The 22,765-nt window shown below is 47.2% G+C and overlaps 1 protein-coding gene and 1 long non-coding RNA gene across 12 annotated transcripts in view; one reads left to right on the top strand and one right to left on the bottom strand.

Annotated features, from left to right (window-relative positions):
- Positions 1-22,765, top strand: part of LOC144321175 (uncharacterized) — a 421,562-nt gene that overhangs the window by 39,458 nt on the left and 359,339 nt on the right. The window lies entirely within an intron of this gene.
- PPP2R5C (protein phosphatase 2 regulatory subunit B'gamma) overlaps positions 1-22,765 on the bottom strand; it is a 122,930-nt gene that overhangs the window by 27,000 nt on the left and 73,165 nt on the right. For all 11 annotated transcript variants that reach the window (XR_013386932.1, XR_013386929.1, XR_013386931.1 and 8 more), the window contains 5 exons: positions 21,965-22,164; positions 6,815-6,925; positions 5,706-5,798; positions 5,489-5,619; positions 321-380 (listed from right to left, as the gene is read on the bottom strand). Coding sequence is in view for 8 of the 11 variants with exons in the window: in XM_077910632.1 (XP_077766758.1) it covers positions 321-380; positions 5,489-5,619; positions 5,706-5,798; positions 6,815-6,925; positions 21,965-22,164 (595 nt within the window). In the remaining 3 variants the exon portion in view is untranslated. The remainder of the gene's footprint in view (positions 1-320; positions 381-5,488; positions 5,620-5,705; positions 5,799-6,814; positions 6,926-21,964; positions 22,165-22,765) is intronic.

Below are 22,765 nucleotides of genomic sequence, written 5' to 3'. Positions count from 1 at the left end.
CATGAAATATTAGCATTTACTCAATACTCCCAATGTAGGATAAATGATCCACTCTTCTAGGTGTCAACATAAACCTTCTCAAGGTAACAGTCTTGGATGAGGTGTGTGAAACAGAATCTGCGCGTGGAGCCAGGCACACAGGAGGGTTTCCTATCCGTGGCTTTTGACCCTAGACCTCACCAACCCCTTCCATCAAGTGAGATCTTAGTTCCTTTGGAAATGGTTTCAATTTTCCTCGCTCTGGGGAGGGCTGACGGACTCAGTGAACTGGAGCATCCTGGAATCAACTCCCCTCGCTGCCAGCAACAGAGACGACTCACCTCCCCAAGATTTCCAGTAATTCTGCTATGCCGTTGTGATGCTCTGTTTCATAAATAAACCTAGAAGAAACAATTTGCCATTTAGAATTAGACACTGAAAGAAGAGCTGGAGAGACTTAAATCCTCTAAGGAAACCGTGTGCTTGGGTGGGGGGAGCCACAGGTACCCCTACCTGGTCATCCTCAGTAATAGGAGTCCTCACAGTTGGGGGGTGTGAAGACCCGGAGGCCAGAGTGCACGGGACTGCTCAAATTCTCTCCCCACCCCCCAACATTTTGGAAGGTTTCAACCAGAGAAAGGCTGCAAGGTTTGCACCGTGAACACCCGTACTTGAGCCGCTCAGAGGTGACGATGAGGGATTTGCCATCTGCCCCAGCACATGTACATCCCGCGACCCATCCCTCAGGCCTGTTTTGCTCTGTGCCAACCTAAGTTGATGCCTTACTCAATTTTAAAGCCTCCACTTGCCCAGTGTGTGCAAGGGCAGAAGTTCTTTCCTTCCCACTGGGGCCGTCCCGCCTACTGACTCACAGACACCCTGCAAGGCCCCCACGTGGCTTCAAGCACCACCTCCCAGAATCCCCAATATGAGCAGCCGATTTGTGTCCTTGGAGAAGCCTCTTTGCTGTGCCCGCCTGGTGGGCTCCATGGGGCCCTTGCAGCATCTGCTGTGCCCGAGGTCAGCCTGAGGACAGGGCTAGGACTTTTGGTCACTGTGTCCCCAGTGCTAGGACTGGGGCTGGCATCTGTCCTGTGCTTGCAACACATGTGTTGACAGGCTGGCAACGATGAGAGGGAACAGGGACACCGAGCAGGGCGGTCTCTCCCTACCCCGAGGATTTCCTCAGAAGCCAGGAGCCCACTCCTGCCCACACCTCGCTCGCCTGAAGTCCGCCCCAACCAAGGCACGGGTGCTTGCCTGACGTCAGTGGTGTCTGAAAAAGGCTTCTGCCTTTCGGCCAACAACGAGCAGTTTAAGAGTTTGCTCTAAGCCAAAAATAAGAGTTTGTGATGATTAAAAAAAATCTGACTCTGAAGTGTCATTGTCCACGTTTGCAACAATGGAATGGAGACCTCAAGGTAAAGAAGAGGTCAAACAATGTAGAGGATGTGAAATATTCCCAAAGGGTGGGCCTTAAGACCTCTACGTTCTCGAATGAGCAGAATCCTCGGAGGGTCTGAAAGATGTCTGGATGGTGTGGAGGAGGAGGAGGGCAGGGCTGGAGAGGTCTGCGAAATGCAGTGGGGAGCAGGCCGCGAGGCAGACACGCAGGGGGGCCTCCAGCGCCTCACACGGGTCTGCTGCGACCACCGGAACAGAGAACCACCGTGTCACAGAGACGAGTCTGGCCATGCACCAGGGTGAGGTGGGGTCACCCAGATGGCCCCGGGCACCCGGGTGGTGAGAAACGGGCGGTGTGGTCGTACTGCAGGTGACGGGGCCCCTTGGCTCCCCGCTGCCCTCCACACTGCACCTGCCTGGAGACGGGAAGCTGGCGCCAAGGAGTCCCCACCCCTCCATGGTGCCTTTGCTCTGAGAAACACTTTAATTTATGAAACTCAACCTGAGGGCTCCCTTGTGCATCGCGTGTTTTCTCAGTTTCCATGTGCAAAGTTATAGCTCTGTATAAAGTGCAGCCACACCACCTGAGTCACCGCTCCCCGCGTCGGCAGCCTGGAGGGCACCCGCAGACCTCGGGGCTGGGCTCTGGGCCTCCGCCCCGCTCGGGATCTAGGCGCTCCAGTGCTCCCATTCGAACAAGGGCAGCCTTCAGCTCTAAGCCATTTTGTTTTCCTAAATCAGCAGGACTATACTCTTACCGATAGATTAGTTTCTTTCTTTTCAACAGGGTTTTTTTTTTTTTTTTTTAAATTTAAATTCAAGTTAGTTAATACAGCGTGTAGTATTGGTTTCAGGGGTAGAATCCAGTGGTTTATCAGTTGTATAAAACCCCCAGTGCTCATTACATCACGTGCCTTCCTTAGTGCCCATCACCCAGTTACTCCATCCTCCCTCCCACCTCCCCTCCAGCAACCCTGTTTGTTTCCTAGAGTTATGAGTCTCTTATGGTTTGTCTCCCTCTCTGATATCTTTTTTTCCTTCCTTTCTCTATGCTCCTGTTTCGTTTCTTAAATTCCGCGTGAGTGAAATCCTATAATTGTCTTTCTCAGACTGACTTATATTGCTCAGCATCATACCCTCTAGTTCCACCCACATCATTGCAAATGGCAAGATTTCATTTTTCTGATGGATGAGTACTATCCCATTGTATCTATACACCACATCGTCTTTATCCCTTCATCTGTCGGTGGACATCTGGGCTCGTTCCATAATTTGGCTATTGTGGATATTGCTGCTACGAGGATGGGGGTGCAGGTGCCCCTCGGAATTGGCATGATAAATTCTTTGTTTCTAATTATTTTGACCTGATTTGAAGCAGATCTAAAAAAGAGAAAACGGGCGTAGTTCTCTTTACTTTTTCCAAAAGAGGAAAGAGAAGAAGGTGCAGAATGGGTTGAAAGCCATAAAGACGCATGGAGAATAGTCTAGTTTCTCACTCTTCCAGCAAAAAGGGATTGGGACTCTCTAAAAATGGAGCCAGAACCTGCGTCTGGAGACAGTCTCCAAAAAAGACACGATCGATACCTTTCCTCCTGGTGGGATGTGCCCCGAGCCTCACGGGGAGAGGTGGAATCTGTCTCCCTCCCTGTGGCTCTGTCTTCCTGTGAGCAGCTTTTATCAGCACAGAAGGTAGAAGCGGGTCTGTGCCAGAGATGGGCTGAGCCTCGCAGAGGCCTGGTGGGTCCTGGAAACCGGCTGAGGGCCTGCCCTGAGCCACCGTGGGGCAGCCCCCGCAGACCACATGGGGCAGCAGAACTGCCCAGAGTCCAGTTCCGATTACAGAACAGGGGTCAGTGATCCGTGGTTGCTGACTGCAGCGGCTACAGGGTGGGGCCGTCTGTTACGCAGACAGATCCGAAGCCCTGGTCCGCCCCATCCACCTGGGCTCCAGCTCACCATGGCTGGGTTATCAACGGTGCAGATCTCTGTGTAACTCACACCTTGAACACGCTCATTAGAAGGAGAAATTGCACAAACAGGGACTTTATGTTGACGTTATTGATGAGATGGACCGAACAGGTTGGAGTTATCTTTTCTTACGGATGGGGTCATGCCACGAATGTTGATGAGCGGGGTACTTCTCTCACGGTTTTTCTCCTTACCTCCTTTCTGCATGATATGAGTGGTGTGGAAGGTGGAGACCAAATCAACTACTAGATCCACGTAACATGTTTGGTTTTGATTGCACAGATCACGAATGATAGAGAAAAGATCGCTAAAACACAAAAGCGCCACCCTCCAGCACTGGGCGCTCAGTGAGAACAAACTAAATTATGTGCAATCACTTCTAAATAATTTAAATATTTTCGTTACTCTATTGAGGTTCTTCATGATTTGTGATTCTGTGATCTGAACAAAACCTATATTTTGACGAACAAAACCTCACTTTATGTAGAGCTTTAATTTTAGGCCTAAAAGGCTATTTAAATTGTACCTGTTCTTTGCTGTTTAAATAATGTATAGAATGTTTTGATAAATACCGCTGCCACGTAATGATCTCGTTCAAAAGGAATCATGATACCAAGAAGCATGAACTAGGGAACACAATCCCCAGGAAACAGGATGTCCTTCTCTGATCATATGTGGTGCCCAGTCCTGGGATGTGGGGGACTTGGAACGGGTTCAAAGGAACTGGCAGCTCTAACACTGGATGTCATATCAAGTGTGAAGATGAGAGAGAGGAGCAGATGCCCCGATGACTGCGGAGGGCAGGGTAGGGGACGCCGAGGATGAGAGGGACGGCTTCCAGAATCCCCAGAGGCTGCTGGTCTCCGTGGTGGGATCTTATTTCCCACACCCAAGTGTCTCCATCTGTCTCACCTCCCCTGTCTCCCTTGCTGGGTCATGATGCCTAAGAAGGGAACCACCTGGGCTCTGTGGTGCTCCTGGTGATCCTGCACGTCACTTTCCCTCCGGCTCTATGGCTAGCCTGGGCGAAACCCACCTGCTTTCTTACCTCACAAGGGGACCTGTTACTGCTAGGATTTTCACTACCTTAGCCATCCTGGAATCAGGGCCTTCGAGGGCAAGATGACCCAGGCAAGCCCAAATTCTTGGAATAAACTGCTCATAGCAAACTTTCCAGGGACAGATAAGAAACATTAAGTCTTTCATTCATCAACATTCTTTTGGTGCCACCACAGGTCAGGTGCAAAGCGGTCACTGGAAGTGTGATAAGGCCGCTAGCACAATGCCTGCCCCAGAGGGAGACCTGCCTGCCAAGCCAGGGAGGCTTTCTGGGGAGGGGGTGTGTCTAGAAGCCTGCGAGGCTGTGGAGAAGGGCAGCTGGAAAGAATGTTCTGGGAGGCACTAGTGGGTAAGGAGCCTGGAGATGAGCAGAGACTCAAGTGAGAAGGCCTGCCCAGACCCACACACCCACACACGGCAGCGCCCAGGGGTGGGGCTCATCCATCCAAGCATGGCCAGTCACCCCGGGTGACTCAGACAGCAGCAGAACCGTGCAGATGTCAGCGGGTGGGTGGAAGGGTGTTCAGATCTTAAGAATCAATGAGAGGCGGTGGCCAGGACCGGAGGGCGGGGGCGCGGGCTTAAGGTGAATATTGCACTTGGAATGCCACAGAACATCCTCTCACGAGCCATGGGGCTGTGCCCTCTTCCACAGAAACCCAGACAGGGCAACTTCTGCACCCAGCTCCCCAGACGGACCAGTCTCTGCGGTCCTGCAGGCCTGGGACGCCAGGGTTTCCAGACCTCTAGTGTGGTTCTCCAGCCTGTGAGCATTTCTAAGGGTCCCCACTTTGCTCCCCACTCCTGCCTTCTCTCTGAGATGCTATTGGGGAGGATGAAGTAACCCGCAGGTGAAAGGAGTGACAGCTGGCTTTGGACAGGTTCTGGATGGCCCCACACCCAGGGTAACGGGACAGCTGGGTGAAAATGGAAACAGAGGAAGGACGTGTGCAGAGGTGCTGGGTTGGTGAGGGAGGGGAGCGAGCAAAGAGGGACTGAATGATGGGGTAGGGGGCACTGAGTAAGATCGCGATCATCATCATGCAAAGAGAGAAATGTCACCCACACGCTGACTTACCTATAAAATATATTATTTATCTGTTTTCTGATGTAAGCTCTTAAGCCTAAGAATTTTCCATAGATTCTGTGAAGGGTAGTTTTAAGAAAATCTCTCTCCCGAGGATCTTCACTGTCAAAGAGCTCTAAAAGCTTCAAGAAGAAAAAGACACTTAGTGGATCAGTATTCCTGCTCTGCAGATTAGGACTTTTGTAGCTTCAGCTAATTTGTACCTTACCTGCAATACAAACTTCTGATCAATATATTTCTTCGCTATATTAGGTTGGAAATCTGGAGACTCTAAAAATCTTAAGAAAAATTCATAAACAAGCTAGGAGGAAAAAAAAAACAACAATGAGTCAAATAATATGGTATTTTATTAGATGGAGACTAAAGGTACACCACGAGTTGAATCTCTGAAAATATTAGCCTTAAAAAAAAAGCCGCTTATCTACAGAATTAATACCAAATACCATGGCTTAATTTAATTATAATTGATGACAGTAATTGTTTTATTTAGCCCAGAACCACGGACTATGCCCTTAACTGGCATTTAAACGAAATGATACCCATGGCTGGGGTCACTGGCACCTAACTGACGTGGCTGGGAGACGACAGTGAGGGGCGGGATCTGCAGCCCACCATGAGCACGTGTCCTGTCAGGGCCTGGGGGACAGGAAGCTGGGACTGCTCGGTGAGCGGGTCGCAGACAGTCACCCGGGGCTGGGATGCTCCTCCTCTTCATGAGTGGGCTATATGCTGTCACGGTTACACGGCAATCCCACATGCCTTGGGGGATGTTCTGTCCCCAAGACAGCCCCCCCTTTGTAATTGGGTCCCCATCTAGCTTGTTCCCAGCTTTCACCTCTCTGTCTCCCCTCCTGTGGACGACCCAGGCCCCAAGGTGGTGCGTGGCTTGTGCACACTCTGCTCATGCTGAGCTCAGTGTCTTCTCAGGCATCCAGCCTGATCTATGAGCAATTTCTACTTTACGAATGTGTCAGAAAAAGGTGAGTCAGCAGGTGAGCCTTTGGGTGTGTTAAATCTAAGTGCTGAGAACTAGAGAAGCATCTATCTGCAAAAGGCCTCGATCTGATGGCTATCAACAAAGGGTCACTTTCATTACAAACATATTGACAATTCCAAATAGACAAAAAAACCCATTCAATGTTCTCACTTCTGCTAAAATACCTTTCTTATCTGCACAGGTTTGCAAGGTCAGCGGTCCACTTGCAATCAGCTGGAGTGAGGCCCTAGGGCCAGTTCACTCGCTTTAGAGAAAAAACCCTGAGAATGCACACACTTAACTCACGCCCCTGTTGCTGGGGCACTCCCAGAGTTCAGTACCTGTAGATGAGGCCAGGCTGCTTCTAACGTGGGCTCGTCTTCCTCGGGGTCAAATTCTGCTCCCGTAGGATTGGAGGAAGGTGGTAACGTTCGAAACATGTTAACTGCAAACTAAAATCCACATATTCTTGAATTATAACCAGGACATTCAAGATATTTACAGAAAACATTGAAAAAAAAAAAAAAGACCATTTACAGAAATCATTTAAATTCTAACGACAGCTGCTCCCAGTGGTTATCTGGCTCGTCCTTATTCTGAAGATTCAGAAGCAGTGTGGATCCCCAACGAGAGTGGGTCAAAGCTGCAACAGGAAACCTGGCTTGTGGGACAGATGGCTACCGACACTCCTGCTCGACTCTGAGCTGCCAGATTCATGGACAACCAGCACCAACCAGTGCTGGGGGGCAGCGGTGAGTTCACTGTGCCCAGTAAGCGCAGAGCAAGGAGGCGGGTGTAGTGCTGGGAAGAAAAGGATGGGCTTGAGCAGGAAGCAGCAGAGATTAAAGAACTGGTCTCCTGCCCCAGAAGTGCCTGCATTCAGCACCGAGAGAACCATCAGAGGGCAGCCGGCCGTGTGCCCAGGGTGGGACACTCATGGCCTTAGTCTCTCTGGACTCACAAGGAAACGACTTTGGAAGAGATTTCTTGAGAATGTGAATGACCTCCTCGTACAACTTGCTACCTGCCTTTCTTTTATATTGTCCTTCACCACCTTCTCCCACTCCACGCTCTGTTTATTTCCAACTTAATAAAAGTCAGTGTTTTATAGGTGTTTCTACATAAAACCTAGAATTCTCTGGAGCACAGGTATACTTTAATGTCCACATGGTTAATTTTTTTTTCTTACGTGGTTAAATTCTAAATAAAGCATAACATATACTGATAAATTTGTGATATAAATGTTTAGTTTTTGTTTATCATCCATTTATAACTTACTCTTCTTTTGTAGTAAGTTTAAATGTGATAGCTACCTTACGGAAGCTCTGTACCTGCCGTATGTGGGTTACAGCCCTGGGCTCTGCTGACTGGCTCTCACAGATAATCAAAGCAAGGCCTCCGCCCCCTCACCCCCCAAAGCACAAAATCCAAACACCTGCCAGGCAAGGTAAGACCCAGCTCCATGACAACGAGTGGGAGGTAGCTGGGGACAGTCCAGGGCAAACCTGCTGCTCAGCTGACCAGTCTCGTAGAGACTGAGCTAAATCTCAAGGTCATCCGTTGTTTCTTCTGGTCTTGGCTGTTACTGACGGTGAACTCCGAGCCCCCTAACATCATGTTCCGGGAAGGAAAATGCTCCCATTTTACAGCATCAGCTATGAAAGCCCCGAGCCTCAAACATCTGTGGTCTGTGCTGTCCAAGAGGAGGAGTAGATGCAAGGAATCAGAACAGGAATGGAGGGTACCAGGGATCCCTGCATGGCTCAGTGGTTTAGCGCCTGCCTTCAGCCCAGGGTGTGATCCTGGAGACCCAGGATCGAGTCCCACGTCAGGCTCCCTGCATGGAGCCTGCTTCTCCCTCTGCCTGTGTCTCTGCCTCTCTCTGTGCGTCTCTCATGAATAAATAAAATCTTAAAAAAAAAAAAAAAAAAAAAGGAATGGAAGGCACCGAAAAAAAAAAAAAGGTAGGAAATCCAGAAACAAGTAAAAAAAAAATCCTTTTGTAAAACCAAGAATAATACTCCAAAAACATACATAGAAAGAAACAAGGTCTGGAAGCTATGAACAGGGTCCTGGAAGAGGCCTCCCAAGTGACAGGTGACTAAGCGATGGAGGTGACAGGTGCTACGAGGTACGGGAGGCACGTCCTGTCACTGGCCCCCGGGGGACGGGGCAGCAGGGGCTCTCCTGACACTCTGATCCCAAAGCCCACGGAAGAGAACAAGGAGACAGCAGGAGCTCCCTCGCCAAGGAAAGGCCACAGGCGGGCGAGGGGCAGCAGGCCGCCCCGTCACCCCGGGCGCTCAGCCCTCCCTCCGGGGCTAGGGAAGTGCGGAGTGGAGTCAGATGGAGCCTGGGGCCCGCGTGGGCGTGTGGCCTTCCTGCGCTGGGTTTTCTACCCTTTCCCTCAAAGCCAAATGGCTGGGGGCGTCAAGACAGTCACCCAGAGACGGGGGGTGCCTTGAAGACAGCCAGGGGGACGCATGCTACGCCTGCCTCTCCCAGAGACTGAGGCCCACCCGGGAAGGAAGCATGCATGCAGGTGGCGGCTGCCCCCCGGCAGGTCCCTCACTGGCCAGGCAGCCCTCGGGGATTGACGCGTTACACCAGGTGGGGCAGCCGTCCCCACGGAGACTACGCAGGGGCAGGGAAGCAAGGTCTGAGGGGTCATGGCTTGCCCAGGAGCGCCCCGTTATCGAGCACTCATCTGAGCATCACTCGGAAAGGTATTTGTAGCCGTGGTCAGCATCTGCCATCGGCTGGCTTTAGGCACAGGAGAGTACCCGGAGGACGTGGGTGGCCTCATCCACTCAGCTGGAAAGTCAGAAGAGCAGAACTGTGGTTTTTCCCCCGAGGAGGAAGAAAATCCCCCTGTGGGGGCAGCCTCAGCTCCTGCCCCAGGGAGTTCCTGGAAATCATCTCTCAGGCTGTCTCTGTTTCTCTTACTGGTCATTTCTCTGACTGAACTCTGACACATCTGCTTAGTTAAGATTCTTAGTAAACTGGTTAGAGTCGACCAGTAGTGAAGCTACTGTCCCAGCTTCAAGCTGGAGCCCAGACCGCGGTGTGAGGTCACCTACGGCCCGTCCCCAGCACCTGCATGGGCACCAAATCCCAGCAGCTCCCGAGTCGGGAGTCTGCAGGGGAGCTGGACCGCCTTGCTTTTAAGGCACTAAACCTCTTTTCAGCATCCTTGAAGGACCCCTCAGACCCAGGAAGTCTTCTCTTAGCCACCTCGGATTGATACGAAGTCATCCCTTTCACATGACAAAATAATCTCACGCTGGAGCTTCTACTCACCTTTCCTACCACAGTACATTGCATTGATTCAATGCTCGTCTCTGGAAATAACTGTATAAAACTAACATTTGGAAAAGAGAGCAGAAGGCAAATGGCATGCCATCTCAAATTATTTTTGGGTTGCAGTAATTCTGAGCGCAAGAGCTTCAGAGTCAGGCCAGCTGAGCACTGTCAGGAGGGGCTGCCAAGCTGTGCGGCCACAAGCACCACGGAAGGTGGTCATTGTCATCCTCGGGCCACAGAAACCGAGGGAACCTTGTTTGTACCATAGGTCGGATGGATCAAATGGACCCATTATACCCTCTCAGCTCACACATGCTGAGCTCTGCGCACCCTGCAGTGTGGACACGGCCAGGATCAGGCTACGTGGCCAGGGCGGCAGGGCTGGGTGGGGACAGGCTCCCGGCGCTCTTCCTCCCCAGAAGCAGGAACTGTGCAACAAAAAAACCTGCCCACGCCTTGGAGAAAGAGGGTGAATCTTCTCCCTGCTTTGGGCCTGTGTGGTTACCATGCACGCGGGTGTGCACGTACGTGATGCACACGGCCGTGCGGGGCGTGGACGGACTCTGTAATATTAGGAAGCACCTGCTTTCACAGCTTGCTCCACACTCCTACTTTCAGTACTTAAAATCAGCCGCGCAGATGCTCCTCTCCGGAGTGCTAAATTTACTGAATTAGATGCAAACCACACCGGCTTGAGAAGCAAGCAACCTTGTGGGAAATTCCTGCAATTCAGCAGTATCATGAAGCCTTTCTGTGTCTGTGACATTCACGTCCAGAGCGGGGAAGTAATAAGACATTCACGCCATGAGGGAACTGCACTATGGCAGAACATAGAAAGGTTTAGGATATGAAGGGACACCACACAAAAGAACACTGATAGTCTAATTTCAGAGACAATGAGTCAGGGAAGGTTGGTCATTCAGTTCTTCCTCTAAATCACAAAGGTTATTCCACTACTTGATATATTCTGTGTTATTCACACGAACAGGATTTATAAAGGTGAGTCCACCAAGGGCCAAATCTCAGTTCCTCCAGAGGCTCTTCCTCCCACAGACAGAAACACTAAGTTCTCAGAGTCACAAGAGATAACACTTTGGGGCTGGCAGGGGTGAGGGAAGTGGGGAGGGAGTCCATCAACATTATTACTTTTTTTTTTTTTAACAGAAAACCATATTTGTTTGTAAATGTTACAGCGTATCTGGAAAAACCAACAGAGACAATAGCAGACCATTGCAGTTGGGCTATGGTACAGAATCCAAAAATATATATACAAAACAAACAGCAATGTAATTAGGGAACACGATTAATGGGAGGAGCCCAGGGACACAGTCCCAGAAGTGACTGAGGGCCCACTGCTCAGTTACAAGGCCCCAGTGGGGGAACACAAAAACCCTAATAAAGGGCACGCTAGCTTACATGAGTGAACAGAGGAAATTTTGTGCCCCAGTGGGGGGAGACATCCTATTATAAAGATAACTTCTCCACAAAGCAATCTGCACACTGAATACACTCTTAAACGTAATTCTAACTGGATTTTTGATGAACTTGAAGAACGTAATATAAAATTTAGGCAAATAATAAAAATCCCTGTGGCAATCATAAGAGAAGCCTTGGGCCTTTATTCATTTGTGAGGTTAGTTCAGATCTGCTTTCCTGATAGAGCCCAGGTGTCACCCTGGGGAAGGCACACGGACAGCAGGACAGCCTTCACACTGAAAGTCGGTGGTCTGCACACTCTTATAATCAAGAAGCAGAAACTCTCAGAATGAATAGAAAAGTGACACTCAACTCCATGCTATCTGCAACAAGCCCCCTGTAAATATAAGGATACAAACTGGTCAAAAGTAAAAGCAAGGGAAAAAAAAAAAAAACCCTATCAGGATTGCATTAGTCAAGAGAGAGCTGGAGTGTCTATATGAACATCTGACAAAGTAGTTTTTGGAGCAAGTAACATGAACAGGGATGAAGAGGGTCACTCCATAATGACAGAGGAACCAACTAATAAATACTAATATCTATGCACTGAATAAGATGATGTAAAACTGGACAGAACTGCAAGAAAAAAGAGACAATTAGAAAATAAACAGCCCTAATTACAACAGCATGAAAGATGAAATGTTTATGAGTCTAAAAAAAAATACATGTAGGATCCATACGCCGAAAGGCACAAAACAAGGAATGCAAAAATGGAGACATACTATGTTCATGGACTGAAAAGTTCAATGCTGCTAAGGTATCAGCTCTGCCTGAATCTACACAGTAATGCAATTCCAATCAAAACCTCTGAAGAATATTTTGTAGGTGACAACTGATTCTAAAACTTAAATGGAAAGGTACAATAACTAGAGAGCCAAACTACTTTGAGAAAGAAAAAGATTGAAGCATTCATACTACCTGACCTCAGAATATACTGTGAAGTGATGGTAATGAAGACCATATGGTATCAGTGAGCAGATCGTAATCAGTGGAACAGAATGGAGTCCAGAAATAGACTCACAAGTATGGTCAACTGACTTTTGACAAAGGTGCAAAAGCGCTTGAAAGAATGGTTAGTCTTTTCAACGAATGGAATACTTAGACATCCATATGCCAAACAATGAACCTCAGCCAAAATGAATCACAGACCTAAATATGAAATGTAAAACTATAAAGCCATAAAACTTTTAGAGGAAAAATCTTTAGTAGGAGTTCGGGTTAGGCAAAGACTTCTCAAATATGACACCAGAAAAAGCATGGTCCACAAAAACAAATCATAAATTAGACTTCATCTGAACTAAAACTCTGCGAAAGACACCATCAAAATAAAAATACAAGCTGTAGACTGAGATAAAATATTTGCAAATCATATCACTGGCAAAGGTTTGTATATAGAACATGTAAAGAAGTCTCAAGCTCAATAATAAGAAAACAGAAAACCCAATTAAAAAATGGGCAAATAATTTGAATAGACACGTCACCAAGGAAGACTTACAAATGACAAATAAGCACAAGAAAAAAAGTGCTCGGCATCTTTAGTCATTAGGGAAATGCAAATCAAAACCAAAATGAGAGGGATGCCTGGCTGGCTCAGTTGGTGGAACATGAGATTCTTGATGCCAGGGTTCCGGGTTCGAGCCTCATGCTGGGTATATGGATTAGTTAAAAATAAAATCTTTTTTTTTTTAAAGATTTATTTATTTACTTGAGAGACAGAGAAAGAGGTGAGAAGGGCAGAGGGAGAGGGAAAGAGTCTTTTTTTTTTTAATTTTTATTTATTTGTGATAGTCACAGAGAGAGAGAGAGAGAGAGAGAGAGAGAGGCAGAGACATAGGCAGAGGGAGAAGCAGGCTCCATGCACCAGGAGCCCGACGTGGGATTCGATCCTGGGTCCCCAGGATCGCGCCCTAGGCCAAAGGCAGGCGCTAAACTGCTGCGCCACCCAGGGATCCCGGGAAAGAGTGTTAAGCAGACTCCACACTCAGCTCAGAGTCTGAAGCAGGGCTTAATCTCATGACCTGAGCCAAAACCAGGAGTTGGATGCTCACCTGGTGGGGCTACCCAAGTGCCCCCCAAAATAAAATCTTTAAAAGAAAAAAAAAGCCAAAATGAGGCAAAAGGACTGACGATCCCAAATGCTGACAAAGGTGCAGGGCGACCTCAATTCTCACACCCTGCTGGCAGGGGTGCAAAAACAGCACAGTGGTTTTGGCAAACAGTTTAGAAAGTTAAACATATGACAGTGACCCAATAGTTCTGCATGTTTACCTGGGTTAAATGAAAACCTGTGTCCCAAACTTGCATATGAATATTTAGTTGTTTCATGGCCCCAAATGGGAAATAATCCAGATGCCTCTCCACTGGGGAATGGGTAAGCTGTGGTACATCAATGTCGTGAGGCACTACTGGGTAGTCCCCAAGAACAAGCCTCTGGGGCGGATCCCAAGCCCATTATGCAGAATGAAGGAAGCTGGACCCAAAAGGCTACCTACCATGTGAGCCCACCTACATGATGCTCTGGAAAAGACAAAATGGTAGAGCTGTGGATAGATCAGTGGTGGCCAGGGACAAACGGGGGTGGGGGGGTGGGGGCGGGGGGGCAGGCAGAGGAGAAGCCTTGACTACAAAGTGGTAGCAAGTGTAGTTTTTTTGGAGGGTAATGAACTGTTCCCTATTTTGACTGTGCTGGTGACTACATGGGTTATAAGTATTTGTCAAATCTCAGATAACTGTTTACTAAGAAGAGTGAACTTTGCTGTACGTAAATTAAGAATTAATTTTAAAACATGCTATGAAAGGGTGCTTCTGGGCCGCAAGTTCCCAAAGCTTGGTTCACAACGCCCTCCATGTCTCAGTGATTTCTCCTCAGTGCTCCTAAATCTAAACACACAGCCTTCTACTTAGGAGCCTAAAAACCCCAGCTTTACTGAGGTGTAACTGACATACAACTATTGTATTTAAAGTGTTTAGGGGCACCTGGGTGACTCAGTTGGTTGTGTCTGCCTTCAGCTCAGGTCATGATCTCAGGGTCTTGGGATGGAGTCACTCATCAGGCTCCCTACTCAGCGGGGAGTCTGCTTCTCCCTCTGTCCTCTCTCATGCTCTCTCTCTTTCCAAGTAAATAAATAAAATCTTTAAAAAATGTACATGTTTAAAGCATTTATGATACATTTATGATATGCATATACCTGTGAAACCATCACAAAAGCAAAATAATGAATTTATTCGTCACCCTGCCTCAAAATTCTTAGAAGCCTTTTGAAAAAATAATACATATAAGTTGGTTGGCTGGAAGTGGGGATGGGTTTAGGCAGAATTGGGGAGGGGTGGAGAAAGGAGTGAAATGAACTCTAATTTCATACACTTTTATATTTATTTCAATTAGAAAACAAACGTGTGTTTCTTTTATAACTTAAAAACATCAAACAAAACAAAGGGAAATTCTCCCAAAGTAATATGAACAAATCTCCAGGGACGCCTGGGGAGCTCAGTGGTTGAGTGTCTGCCTTCGGCTGTAGCCGTGATCCTGGGTTCAGGGATCTAGTCCCACATCAGGTTCCCTCTGTCTATACCTCTCTGCCTCTCTGTCTCTCATGAATAAATAAATAAAATCTTTAAAAAAAATGGTACTTTTTGAAATCCAGAGAATGATTTTTCTACTTTAAATATCAGTAAGCCATCTCTTGAAGATTTGTTTTTTTTTTTTTTTTAAGATTTTATTTATTTATTCATGAGAGATGGGCGTGGGGGGGGGGGGGAGAGGCAGAGACAAAGGCAGCGGGAGAAGCAGGCTCCATGCAGGGAGCCCGACGTGGGATTTGATCCTGGGTCTCCAGGATCATGCCCTGGGCTGAAGGCGGCACTAAACCGCTGAGCCACCCAGGCTGCCCAGTACCATATGTTTTAATCTTCTTCTAGCTCATTGCTGAGGTCAGCGCCTCTCTAACCCATGTGTCTGTGACTTTGGCTACAAACAAAAAACCCCGAAGCACAAAAGGGGAATGCATGATTTAGATCCTCACTTGAAAGAAATCTGTACACCGTTTGAGACTTTACTGGCTAATACACTATCTTCTTTATTCAAAACATGCTTTCCTCTCCTATTTCCAAAACATCTCCACCCTCACAGCAAGTGGTGCTTTCCAGGACACACTGTGAACATCAGATGTAAACACAGATGAAGGAGAGCATCCAATGTCAACCTTAAAGTGAGGACAGGACAATTACTCCGGGGCTGTGGATGGCACACCTCTCCCAAGGATCCATGAAACACTGCTTTGCCCTTAGTAGAAAATGTGGACTTGAGCCCTAAGCATAAAAGAACAAACTTGTGAGGTACTATCTGGTCATTTTCAAGCAGTACAGGTGAAAATGATGAGATGGACTTGTTTTCCCAGCGTGCGTCTGGGAAGGACAGCACTGCTGTTCACTGCATAGACAAGACGTGGTGGTGTAAAGAAAACCTATTTATTAGTTTTTGATGATGACAAATGTACATGATCATTATTAAAAGCTGCAAAAATTACAAAAATCTAGTAAAATGGAAAAATCTGCATAGCCACACCATCCAAAAGTGCTGCTCTTCACAGCTTGTACTAGACTCCTCTGGAATATACGTGGTCTCCTAGGTGAGTAAGGGGTACAGTGTCTCATCCACAGTCATCACCCAGAACTGCAGGTGTGGGCTGTTCTAGAGTGGGCCACTTGATGCAAAGCACCTTGAGCCTCTTGGCCCATCCCGCTACCAATCTAACCAATTCCTTCTCTGCATCACCACTAAGACCTAAGACCAGTTCTGATGTTTTTGTCTATGTAGAAAGCTCCGTACCGAATGAATGTCGACTGAGCTTATGAACACCACCAGCCAAACTCAGAGGAAGAAATGGGGGGACAAAAATCAGTCTTTCTCTCCTGGGATTTACAGCCTAGAGGAGCCCGATGTGGCACTTGATCCCAGGACCCGGATCATGCCCTGAGCTGAAGGCAGATGCTCAACCACTGAGCCACCCAGGCGTCCCGAAAAGCGGCATTTCTAACAAGCAGCTGGTGGTGCTCACACTGTGGCCTTTGAGCAGTGCCCTTCTGCAAGAGTGGTTCTCAAACTCTTTAAAGTCAGGAACTCTTTAAAGTCCTAAAAATTACTAAGGACCCCAAAGAACTTTTGTGTATAAGTCTTTCTGTTGATGTAGATAGACTGTATGAGAAATTAAATGAGAAAAAAAAAAAAACCCACCATGAACCCATTAAAAAATAACAAGCCCACTGTCTCAATATAAATATACATTTATGAAAAATCATTTTTTGTGACAATTAATGTTAGTTCTTTCATAAAATCTCATATGACACAGAATACAGGTGACCCCTGAACAATGCATGGGTTGGAGATGTCAACCCATTGCACATAACTTCTGACTCTGCCCCCAAAAAACTTTACTACTAAGAGCCTATTGTTCACTGGAAGCCTTATCAATAACATAAAGATTGAACAACACATATTTTGTATGCTATATGTAGTACATGCTGTATTCTTACAAAAAGGCAATCTAGGGACGCCTGGGTGGCTCAGTGGTTGAGCGTCTGCCTTTGGCTCAGGGCGTGATCCTGGAGGCCTGATCCCACATCGGGCTCCCCGCAGGCAGCCTGCTTCTCCTTCTGCCTGTGTCTCTGCCTCTCTTGCTCTCTTTCTGTGTCTCTCATGAATAAATAAATAAAATCTTAAAAAAAAAAAAAGGCAATCTAGAGAAAAGAAAATGCTAAGAAAATCTTAGGGAAGAGAAAATACATTTATGGTGCAGTAATATATTTGTTAAAAAAAAAAATCCATGTATAACTGGAGTTTCCTGGTTCAAACCTGTGCTGTTCAGAGATAACTGCATTTCCCAAAACGAATAAGTATTTAGGGAGAAGAGTGGCGTTTTTTACGTTTTTGCTAATCTCTTTACTATCTGGCTAAATAGAAGACAGCTGGATTCCCATGTCTGCTTCTACATTCTGAATGTTGGTTTGGTTGAAATGTAGAAAGAAATAGAGAAGCTCTCTTACAGTTTGTAGTTGAAAAGGGAGGAGTAATCAATAGTCCTTTGAGGTAACTGAGGACCTGCATGGTACTACACCCTAACCTGACAAATGGTGCTTTCCTCATCAACGAGGGGTCTCTACGTCAAGATCCAATAGTGTGTCTTGCACTTTGAATGGCTCTCTGGCCCACGAATGATTACAGAACATTATTTACTGGCATCTGGAGAGCACTGGTCCCCTGGATTATGTAGATCTCCCAGTGGGGACTCATTTCCCCCGCTGGTTCCTGTCTCCACTGGCCTCAGCTGGAGAGCCTGCAGCCCCGGGAAGCTGACACCTGCACGGGTGGGCACGAACTTTCCAAAATCCAGATTTTTGCTCCCAAACTCAAACTTTGTCCCTGACAACAAACAAGGTCAGTTACTTCCCCTTAAGTGGCACTCCTGTGTCATTTTTTTGAGAAGATGCTCGCTAATGTTTGTTTGAGTGACCAGTCGGTCTGTGAGTGACGTAACGTCAAAATTGTGTCTGTGGAAACAGTGGTTTTGCTGTCAGCGTGTTGACTCTAAGAAAAATGCCAATGCCTGAAAAACGGATTAACTAGAGAATAGGAAAAACAGATGGCTGATCATATTTAAAATATGACTGAAATTAAGAGATAATGGAGTTTATGTGATTTAGGCCTGCGACTCTCAATGCCAGGAGCTCCCCCGTGGCCACTGCTCCTTTTCATCCTCATCTCTCGTTTTTTTTTTTTTTTTTTTTTTTTTTTATTTATGATAGTCACAGAGAGAGAGAGAGAGAGAGAGAGGCAGAGACACAGGCAGAGGGAGAAGCAGGCTCCATGCACCGGGAGCCCGACGTGGGATTCGATCCCGGGTCTCCAGGATCGTGCCCTGGGCCAAAGGCAGGCGCCAAACCGCTGCGCCACCCAGGGATCCCTTTCTCTCGGTTTTTTTAATTTGAAAATAAAGGGGCTGAATGATCTGTAATGTTCTTTTATGCTCTAGGACCAAAGTCTATGACGTATAAAAACATACTGCACACATGACCAAGACGCTCACCATCATCAATCCCCAGGGAAATGCAAATCAAAACTACAGCGAAAAAAAAAAAAAAAAAAAACTACAGCGAGATCCCACTTCACCCCCATGAGAACGGCTGTCATCCAGAAGACAGACAACCGCAAGTGTTGACCATGTGGAGAAACTGGAACCCTCGTGCCCCGCTGGTGGGGATGCAGATGGGTGCAGCCGCTACGGGAAACAGTCTGGCCGTTCTTCAAAACATTAGACACACACAGTTAACATGGGACCCAGCAGCCCCACTCCGACGTAAATACTCAGGGGAAATGAAAACATACATGCACATGGCAGCTTGCACGTGAACGCTCACAGTGGCATTATTCATAACGGCCAAGTAGCAGAATTGACCCCAGGGCCCATCAATGCATGAAGGGATGAATAAAAATGTGGTACATATCCACATAATGAAATACTATTTAGCAATAAAATGAACTAGTGACACATGCTACGATACAGATGAATCCTGAAAGCATTAGGCTAAGTGAAAGAAGATCATGTATCATATAATTTCAGTTACATGAAATGTCCAGGTCAGGCACATCTATAAAGATAGGAAAGTAGTAAGTGGTTGCCAGAGGCTAAGGAGTGACAGGTTAGGGAGGAATGGCAGTGACCGTTAACAGATATGGGGCTTATTTTTTAGAGGGATAAAAATGTTATAAAAAATTAGATGTGATGATGGCTGCACAGTACTGTGAATATACTAAAAACCAAGGAACTGTGTATCTTAAATGGGTGAATTGCACGGTATAGGAATTATCTCTCAATACGTTTGTTTAAAAAACCATGTAGTAGCCCGTCTAACAGGCAACATATTTAAAAGAAATAAGGAGTATAACATCTATAGAGCTTTGGATTCTTCAAAGTGAGTGGAAATGAAGATCTTTAAAAATACCATAACAGAACACACGCACATGCACAGAAACACACAACAGGCGTACTCAAGGGAGCTGGCTAAGTGCTGCCTCGAGGGTCAGCAAAGCATGGAGCATCCACATCTCTTCTACCTGCCATGCTGCATCCAGGCACTGCTTGCGGTGGAGGCCTTCTATTGGCCCCTCGGGTTCTGTACCCACTCTCTACCTCTGAGAGGGCCAGAAACCACTGCCAGCTATCATCCCTTCCCTACTCTTTCTTCTTCATGCCTGTCCCCACGGAAAGGAAAGCTCTGGAAGGGCAGAAATAATGTTCACCACTCTATTTCCTCTCCTAAAAAAGTTTCTGGCCCACAGTGGATGGCCAACTGTCCAGTACTCCAAAGACCAACTTGAAATCTGGGGTGGGGACAAAGTGAATACAGCATGAAGAGAACCCAGTTAGGACACAACTGTTAACAGGGAGAGAAATGAATGATTATTTATTTATATTTTTAAATTAATGATTATTTAATCTAAAAAAAAAAAGTTCCAGGGCTTTAAGCATCCTCAGTAGTTCTGGTAATGTGCACCTGCTATGTAAATGCAAGGGAGCATGATCTGAGCAGGGGAGTAGGGCCTGGTTCAGGGCCGGCATCTGATCTAAACCAGGCCAACAGTAGCCTCACGCTCCGCAGATTCTTCCCTCTTTCCTCCTTAAAAACGGAAAGGCCTTCCAACCATGTGATTTAATATGTAACAAATTAATGTGCTTACAAATTTAATATATATTAATAAATGGATTTAAAGATAAAATAAATTTAATATGCAATAAAGAAGCTTTTAGATAGATAGGAAAAGGGGAAGGGGTGCCTGGGTGGGGGGCTCAGTCAGTTTAGCATCTGCCTTCGGCTCAGGTCATGAACCCAGGGTCCTGGGATTGAGCCTCCCATCAGGCTCCCTGCTCAGTGGGTAGCCTGCTTCTCCCTCTGCCTCTGTGCCTCCCCCTGCTTGGGCATGTGTGCACATGCACATGCACTCTCTCTAATAAATAAAATCTTAAAAAAAATTAATGGGTTAAGGGAATACATGACGTAGAGACAAGTGATTCTTCAGTCATTTTACAAGATAATAAAATTATATCCCTCCCCTGTACCATTAAGAAAAAAATGGTTCCAGGAGGATTATTTTTGTGAACAACAAAATTACGAAGGTGTTGGGAGAAAATATTAGATTGTTCTTTGAGATTTGAGGATTTGGGGGACCTTCCAGAATGAATGAGAATTGAAATTAAGGAGGAAAAAAAAAAAGAGACTCTTGTTTTCCTTAGTCTGAAGGAGGAAAGTGTCAGGGCTCTCACTGCTCAGGGCACACATCACGCTGGGTCTGGGGAGGGGTATCCATGTGGTCCCTGTACACTCGGGCCGGCCACACGCTAGTAAACTCTCAACTTTAAGAGTTAACAAGCTAAAATAATCAAGTTGATCTCAACTTCTGACACAACAGATTGCGAAAACTACAAAAAGGAACATTACTTTCAAATTCTTTTCCCAAAGCAAAATACGCAAGTGAGAAATTAACATATTTTAGGTTATGGGATCAGTCAATTCTGAATTATATAGCTTTGGGGAAAAATCAGTAATTTACGGAGGAGTTCAACGAAAATCAGGATATAAAATTTTATAGTAAGCAACAAGGACTCCTTTATAATCAGGGAGTACTAATTTTAAAGTTGGATAAGACACCAACCATTCCAAAAAAACTCAACAGAAAAATGAGTTCAGGGTCCAACAGTAGGAGTTTGAAATGGGATCCTGAAGAAGGCTTGGAGGGAACAGGCTGCAAAGTAGGAGACACAGAGGACTGAGGTTTGGGAGCTGAATGAAGCTAAGTGCAGGATGAGAGACGCCCCCGGCCAACGGGGGCAGCCTGTTCTGACCCTGGTATTGGCAGTGGAGGCCCCCGGCCAACGGGGCGGCCTGTTTGACACTGGCATTGGCAGTGAAGGCCACCAGCCAACCGGGGCAGCTTGTTCTGATCTGGGTATTGGCAGTGGAGGCCCCTGGCCAACAGGGGCAGCCTATCCTGACCCTGGTGTTGGCAGTGGAGGCCACCAGCCAACCGAGGTGGCCTGTTGTGAAACTGGCATTGGCAGTGGAGGCTGCCAGCCAATTGGGGTGGCCTGTCCCGACACTGGCATTGGCAGTGGAGGCTGCCAGCCAATTGGGGTGGCCTGTCCCGACACTGGCATTGGCAGTGGAGGACCCTGGCCAACGGGGCAGCCTGCCCGACACTGGCATTGGCAGAGGAGGCTGCTGGCCAATCAGGGTGGCCTGTCCTGACACCAGCTTGGTCCCATCACTATTTTAACTCTGCACCATTATTAGCATTTTCCTGCACATGCATGGACAACTCGTTTACTTCTCAATTATAACTGGCACCAGGACATTAAAGAGGGTAAAAACATAAATACAAATGAGCGCTCTGACGTATCTGGCTTGTAGGGTACGCGTGGAGTAAATGAGTTAACACGTAGGACACTTTGGACCTAGAAGGTACAATTCCTCTCCCTGTTGCCGCTACGAAACTGGACACATTATAAAGACTTTCGTTCTTCGAGTGCAAATCCTGCGACAGGGAGGCTTCTTTGTGGGAAGCGTCGTGTGAGGCTCAGTCGGCTCGGCGTACGCCGGGACCAGCAGAGCCCCGTCCGGCACCCGGGCTGGGACGCACCGGTCAAACGGCGATCACTTACCATGTGGACTACTTCTGGGTAAATAGGCTCTGTGATCACGTTCCGATTATGGGTGATATACTCCACCATTTCACTTAGAGCGGCTCGTTTTACTTCCTTCCACTTTAGGTCACTTAGTGGGTCGGAAACAAAGTCAAAGAGGACACAACACTGACGTAGCTTCTGGATAAAAAGCTTCTCTTGATCAGCAGGAGGAACATCTGAAAGGCAGAAAGCAAAGTATACTGATCGCAAAGAGCTTAACCCAGAATTACTGTGAAACACTCTTAAGCCTCCTCCTACGGTCATTTTTGAATTAATAGAGATTCAAGATGAGAGACAGGCTAGGGATGAAGCGAGGTCAAACATCCGCCGAACAGAAGACAGCGAGTCACTCAGCTCGTATGCTTCTTACGATAAAACTTCTGTACTAGTTACTCTCTGAAACCACAGCCAGAGTACTGTTCAGCATAAACCCTCTGAATGCATGCGATCATTCATCAAGGATCATCTGAGGGCCACTTGTCACATGCTGGTGCTGTGCTGGGCAACGGAGCGAGAGCCAAACCACAGGCCCCAGTCTGGGGCGAGGGGCACGGACACTCACACCAGTGGTACCTGCGGATGCAGGGAGGGGCAAGGTGACGAGAGTGACAGGGGGAGGGATGCTCCCTCAGGTCTGCTCCTGTTCTAGACAGGGCACGTGGGTGTCCCCTGGGTGGCTGGCAAACACGGAGCAAGTGGCATCGGACTGAGCGGCTGCAAACACATGGAGCCACCATTCTGGTGCTCCACAGAGCACGTTTCATTCCTCATTCTGGG

The sequence above is a fragment of the Canis aureus genome, chromosome 9 (genome assembly GCF_053574225.1).
Source record: "Canis aureus isolate CA01 chromosome 9, VMU_Caureus_v.1.0, whole genome shotgun sequence".
Classification (NCBI taxonomy): Eukaryota; Metazoa; Chordata; class Mammalia; order Carnivora; family Canidae; genus Canis; species Canis aureus.
Note: the sequence above shows the minus strand (reverse complement) of the source record. Positions and strands in the feature narration are given on the sequence as shown.